This window comes from Oreochromis aureus, linkage group 20 (genome assembly GCF_013358895.1).
Source record: "Oreochromis aureus strain Israel breed Guangdong linkage group 20, ZZ_aureus, whole genome shotgun sequence".
Classification (NCBI taxonomy): domain Eukaryota; kingdom Metazoa; phylum Chordata; class Actinopteri; order Cichliformes; family Cichlidae; genus Oreochromis; species Oreochromis aureus.
In genome coordinates, this window is record NC_052961.1 from 8,040,037 (window position 1) to 8,047,037 (window position 7,001).

General features: G+C 41.1%; 1 protein-coding gene across 1 annotated transcript in view; it reads right to left on the reverse strand.

The window, feature by feature from the left end:
- The window catches only part of plekhg5b (pleckstrin homology domain containing, family G (with RhoGef domain) member 5b), an 84,209-nt gene extending 80,361 nt beyond the window's left edge, over positions 1–3,848 (reverse strand). Inside the window, exon 1 of the mRNA XM_031741934.2 lies at positions 2,947–3,848. Coding sequence (XP_031597794.1) covers positions 2,947–3,028 — 82 coding nt within the window. The 5' untranslated portion in view covers positions 3,029–3,848. The remainder of the gene's footprint in view (positions 1–2,946) is intronic.
- Between the last annotated feature and the right edge of the window lie 3,153 nt (positions 3,849–7,001).

The window sequence follows — 7,001 nt, forward strand, 5'->3', positions numbered from 1 at the left end:
TGGTTGTACATGAAATGAGAAGAGTTTTGGGTCACAGGACCTTCATGAACTCCCCTGCTGTGGGTAAATCAACAAGCAAGAAGTGGAGTGCAGAAATAATTAGATGCAAGGAAGGAAATACATTTTCTGTCAGACACAGGGAAGGGAAAGATTGCATCAGTGAGCTATTGTTTTTCAGTACAGTCTGCAATGCAGATCACAGTCAACTAGAGACAAAAGCTAACTGTGTTCACCAATATTTGCTGTAGTAACAAAGGAGGTCAACTTGCAGTCATTGCATTTTAGCAAAAAACCAAAAAACTTCTATACGTTAAAAGAAAAAATACTAGGATGAGCTGGAGCAACACACAAGAAATTTGAATGATTATGTTCCTGCAGCTGAAGGAAAAAAAGAAAATAAGCAGAGCAAACCGTGACACAAAATGGCATCAGGAGAAGACACGAATGCAGAGAGGGAAAAGGAGAAAGGAAATCACACTGGAACAACAGAAAGACAGTTTGGAAAAGGAAGTTTAAACTGTAACAAGCCACGAGCCAGACAAACACTAATACGCACTCGCGCACACACTAACACACGCCGTGGCACATGCACGCAACTTTCAAAGGTCTGGTCAGGCTCCAGATGTTCCCTGAGAGCTCTGCAGCTCAACATCGGGTCCATTTAGCTGCTATTCTAGACCCATTTATTATGCTAAAGATGTTCTGATTTAGATTCACGTCTGAGCACTTCCTGGGCAACTTCATCCGCCAGCGGAGCTCATTTGATATGATCAAAAGCACCATTACAGCTGTTAAAGGAGGCTATTGGTAAGATATATTTTCTTGCTGTTTTAAAGGTGAAGAAAAAAAACTGTCATGCATCTTCTCATGAGCCTGCATGGGCAGCGACTTCTTGGGGGCTTATTTCAAAAAGGAAATTACAGAATCCATCTGCAGATGAAGATCATGTGGCATGATAAAAAGCCCCAAAGTGGCTAGTGTTCTGTCAACGGCTGCAAAAGAATGGCCCTCATCTTTGAAAGCCACAGGGCCGCCAAGTCCTTAAAGTACTCAGAAGAAGATAATTTCATCATCTGTAATTTCTAATTGATCATGAGATATGATTAAACACAGCTACTAAAAAGACTGTTTCCACTGCTGTTCAGCATTAACGTGCAAACCTCAGCTCTGAAGTCTGTAAATCACTGAAACCACTTAAGTGGACAAAGCAGCTGGTGAATTATTCTGTAACCTTAATGAAGTGATTAAATTGAAAGAAAATGTAAGTAGAAATTGGACACACCCCTGTCTCGAGGATTTGTGGCTCTAACAAGAAAACATTTACTGGCATTTTTCCACTAATTTCAAATATTAAATAGACTTGATGATTAATAGGGGTCGGAATCAAAGAGTAACTCATAATACAACACCACCACAATGTGTTATCCATCCATGTGGCTACCACAGACTAAAGTCTAACCAACTTGAACAGCCTATGCTGTTTGTGGACACAGGTCTTCAGTCTTTACCCCTTGGAAGTCTACTTGGAGTAACCTTTGAAGCTCTTCTCTGAACTGAGCAGGTTCTGTCATATTTCAGGTCTGCTTACAGACCAAATAACTTGAGTTTGCACCAGAAGTTAGCGAGGGTGGTCTCTGCCCATGCAGCTACCCTTGGAAAAACATGTAAACTGTTCTTATGGCCATCATATGACATTTCATTTAAATATACTCAGATGTCAAACCTCGTCATTAAGGGTACAGGCGAGGTCGTCAGATGTCGCCCTTATGGGGGGAAGAGTTAAATTTCAGCCTCTGACCTCTGACATCAGTGAACATCACCGATATGGCTGATACCGATAGTAGTCTGACATGAATCAAACAAATTAGGCTCAATCGACTGAAAATAAAGACATGCGAAGACCACACTTCTACATTTACAGTCAAGCTTTGTATGAACAGCACATGATGGCTGCAATACTACGAAGCATTAAACTAATATGTCCTTCCCACAGTTGACATCTTTCGGGACATCCCAGCAGTGAATAAGTGCACACAGCAGAGATATTTCTTCAGTTTTTGTTTTGTTGTGGACGACAGAGACCAGACTAGACATCTGGCCCCAGATTAGACCAGTGTGTTTAAGACAGACTTAAGACTCCGGTGGCCTGGAACACTGAAGGGTTCCAGACTCAACCAATTAAGGCTGCTAAACTTTAACTCCGTGCATACTTCACTTACTGCATGAACCCATGAACTGCAAACAGTGTACATGAACATGTAAAGTCTATAAAGGAGAGGGAGAGTGAGAGAGAGAGCTAAATTCCAAGGACATCAGTCTGATAAGTCTTCAAAGCTAGAAGAGTCAAGTATTCATTTTATTAGGTTTCCATCAATAAAAGCTCAACGAGAAACTAATTTGCAGATTACCTGAGTGTGAGAAACAGTTAGATAAACTCATACTGCTAGAAAGGTCGTTACACATCTAAATTATGAGGAGGAAAGAGTGGAGGAGTGCATGAAAAAAAACTGCAGTAAATTGTACTGTCTGGAGATTTACAAGAGGTAATATCAATCATCTGAGTGTAGGCCTATACCGAGTTGTCCCAAGATCCTTTATCAGGTGCATAACTTCAGATCAGAGTGTACTGTCCTGTCTGACTAAAATATTCCTGCCTCCAGCTGGGATAATTGCTCAGGTCACTTGCCAAATCCAGCCATTAACTTTGATGACTGGAGGAAAGCATGACACAAAGAACTGCTGCCTGAGGATCAAAGCCATGAGAGATCCTCTCTTCCCCTTCCTTTGTGACTTTTTGAAGACAAACTCACAGTGAATCACACAAATAAGCATGCTGATCACTCTGAGGTGATGACTTATCCAACATTACCCAGCTGCAGACTGAGCAGCCGCTCGAATATTAAGATGGTGATCAGTCAGTAGCTGACTTCATGAATTTTTACTTACTCAGGCGTAATCTGAGACCAAGCCAGCTCCTTGGTGGCGATTTGTGCAGAACTGAATTCATGGTCCACTTGTTTGGCACCATCTAAACATACAATCCTTCTCGAAATCCTCTCCCGCACCAACTCCAGCTCCTCGCAGGTCCGTCTGTCGGTGTGGAAGGCTCAGCGCTGATCAGCCAGAAAAATGTTTAATTAGCACATTTTCATTTTCCTCTCATTCCCACGGTCGACCTCTAAAAGGCAGTGTGCTCACACTGGAGGATCTGCTCGGCGGCGAGCACAATACTGTTCATATCACGGCGAATGCGCGGAAAAGAGTGGCAAAAAGCATCCCTCGGTGCACACGAACAAAAGTTAACGCTGGTCTAACGACTAGTGAAGCACAGCTGCAGGTTGGACTGTGCTTTAAATGACCTGTTGCCGTCTGCACGCGTGAAAGAAAAAAAAAAAATCCTCCCAGCGTCCACCGAGCAACGTCTGTTGGTGAAGCTCGATCGGTGCAGGAGTGGGATTACGAGGAAAAATCTTCCCCTGGCCTTTAAAGCTGCAGCTCAGTGGATGGATTTCCTTCTTAACGAAACTTTACACAACGCTCGGGTGAAGTTGGATTGTCCGCAGTCTCCTCCGGCCGCCTTCTCCGTTCAGACACCGGTTCTCGTCCATTCATTCATGGAACCTGGATCCACAAAGACTCAGTGCAGTTTCTCGCTCTCAAGTGGCGCAACGCTGCTGCTGGAGGCGCCAGAGATACACATGCAGTCAACAGCAGCACAGAACAGAGGTTCATTCACGTTTTCAGTAAACTTGTCACATGTAAACAGTGAACACAAAACAGCATCAGGTGTGTGCTCCACCTTGAAAACGGCAGGTGAGGAGAAAGGAGAACGAAAATGCCTGGGACATCCCAACCCAACAAAGGCTACACCTTTCTATAGTGGGCCCTCCAGTTAATGTTGTGCCTGTAAAACTTTCTGTTTTTGTCAGAGGCGTTTCCAGTTTTTTTTTGTTTTGTTTTGTTTTTTTATAGGGGTGCGCCTAAAACAAAGCAGCACTGGGTGGTGGGGCAAAGGAAATGAAGTAAAGTCGGTGTAGACAACACTGGGCAAGGTTTTCTGACTCATACGCAGCCTTGTGTCCTTACACAGATGGTATTATTAAAAAAAAAGGTGGTGCACAAGACCTCAGACAACTTTATGTATTAAAAACCGTTTTACAAAACGATAAAACAAGTAGCCTATTAAATAAAAGCCACAGTAATAGTTTAGCATTAAAATCTACTCAAATAAGCCAAAGTAACTGAGGTAAAAGTAATTTTTTTTGGAGCACATGTACGTTGCATCACTATTGATTTATTAATGTGTATATCGAATTAATTTTGCAACTGGAAACTATTTTATTTACTTATATACTTAAATGTAGCTTTATTTGTATTAAGCCAGCATCAGTAGTACCAAAGCTTTAAAATACATGATGTGGACTACAAAGTACATTATTTCCAATAAGAATGTTGTGGAATAGAAGCGGAAAGCAATAGAGAACTTCTTAATGTACAAGTACATTAACACAGTACTTCTGTAAAGTATTACATCACATTTTGCTCACTGGTTCGATCTATGCCCTCTTCCAATGGCAGTGGGCGTTGCAGGATTAACTGTACTCGCATCACTGTACTCTAATGCAGTAACAGCGGTGGTGAGGTGGGGCACCAGGGCAGTGATCCTTAATTTTAGTGGTCACCCGGACATAAACACTGCTTCTATGGAATCACTAGTTAAATATATGATAGAGAAACTTTTAAAAAGTCTGCTGATTGCAGCAGTGAATATTTTCTATTAATATCAATACAGATATCGAGTGACATGATGAAGACTATTAAATGGGTTCTACTGTACCAAAACTAAGCAGACATCAAGTATTCATGCTAGCTACTGTGAAAATCAATGTAATCAAACAGTCTAAAGAATCTGTAATTGCATGCATGTTTACATTGAATGTGAACAACACTGTCTCTACATTGTTGTTGTTGTTGCAGGCAGAAGATGAACATCACATAAAGAGTGAGGCACAGATTTTTTTGTGAGGAAAAATACAGCAACGAAAACAGGATTTGTGCATGGCTTTGCCTTTTGGCAGGTGTCCTCGATACTTTTCTGGTTGGTGTTCCAAGTTTTAACCAGATCAAGAACCTCACCAACTCTGCCAAACCCACCACGGGAACAAAAAAAAAAAAAAAAAAAAAAAAAAAAAAGCTCACGTGTCCCATTAAAACAAAAACTAAAATTTTTATACTTAATTGGACTGCCAAATATTTTCCCTTTAAAAGTAATGAGGTGGTGTGCAAAATGTAGACAATATAGGGAAAATATGTCAATTTCAATTTTCAACGTTGCTGCCATCAAACCTGGGAGGATTTATAAACTCATTTCCAAATAATTTGAAGCTCATCATTATTCACAAGTGAAAAATATTCAAGACAGTTGACAATCACAGCAAACTCACCACAATGTCAGAACATGCAATGCTCAGAGAAACTGCATACATCCCATGCGCTACATCTTGGAATCTTTAGGCCTTTATCAGCATGTTAAATGTTAATGTTCATGACAGCAGAATTAGAAAAAGACTGAATGAGTATGGCTAGTTCAGGAGGGTTACCAAAACAAGCCATACTGCCATGTTCTTTAAAGAGAATATGGCAGGACAGCTTAAGTTTGAAAAGTTACATCTGAACAAACCGCAAGATTCTGGAGGAGCGTCCTCACTTTGGACATATTTGACCAAAGTGGAGATGTTTGGACATAATGCACTGCACCAACCAAACACAGCACATACAAACACCTCATAACAACTGTCAAGCTCGATGGTGGCCTGATGATTTGGGCTTGTTTTGCAGCCACATGACCTGGGCACCTTGCGGTCACCTTGAGTCAACCATGAGCTCGTCTGTGTATCAAAGTATTCTAGAGTCAAATATGAGACCATCTGCTTGCCAGCTAAAGCTTGGCCAAAATTGGTAATGCAACAGGATAATGATCCCAAGCACAGCAGCAAACCTACATCTGAAAAAGAAAAAGTCAAGGTGTTGCAATGGCAAAGTCAAAGTTCAGACCTCAACATGATTAAGATACTGTGGTGGGACCTTAAGAGAGCTGTTCATAAACAAATACCCACAAACCTCAGTGAACTGAGGCAACATTGTAAAGACTGGACCAAAATTTCTCCACAATGCTGCCAGAGAGGGATAAAGTCATACAGAAAACAAATACTCAATTACTGCTAATGAATCATGGGTGCACTTAGTTTTTTCACACACCGGTTCTGCATTTTGGCTTTTTTTTGCAAATAAACAATGGCATAATTATTAACATATTTAAACTTTTGATAAAACAAGTTGATTTTTATTATGTCCTGATATGCAAAACCTTAGAACTGAAATAGGGGATTACATCTATGTTATCTTAAATCACATTTCTGGTTTGTTTTTTGAGATGTGTGGCATGTGCACTACTGATGAGACTTTACATGCATTTAAATGTACTCTGAACTGAAATATATCCCTACAGTTTCATGTAGACTGCCTAGTGGCACATCTACAGTGGGCTCTGGGTTGCATGAGGTCTAGAGGAAAACATCTGACGTGACAAAGCCAAAACAATGACTCTGCCAAAATGTAGCTGTGCTGTGTTTGTGCGCTCCCACCCTCAAATAAAGAGGGGGGCAACGGTGAACAAAGACGAGCGAGGGGGCAGAAAGGGGATGTTAAAACAGCCCACTTAACAAATTAGCAATTCTCCACTGCGTGACCGGTTGTTTACGGCCGAGTCCTTACAGTCCTTCAGTCCTTCCACCGAGATAAGATAAAGGTCAGTCTTCATGCAGCAGCATCTCGGTCCAGCGATCTTCTTCCTTAATCTTAATTTGCATCGTAAATTTATTACGAGACATTATAGTTTAACAGAATTACAACCTTATTACAGGCTAGAGTTCTTCTGCTGTTCAAAACAAAGTGGCAACATAATTATCTGCTGCCCCCTTGAGGGGAAAAAGCCAAACATC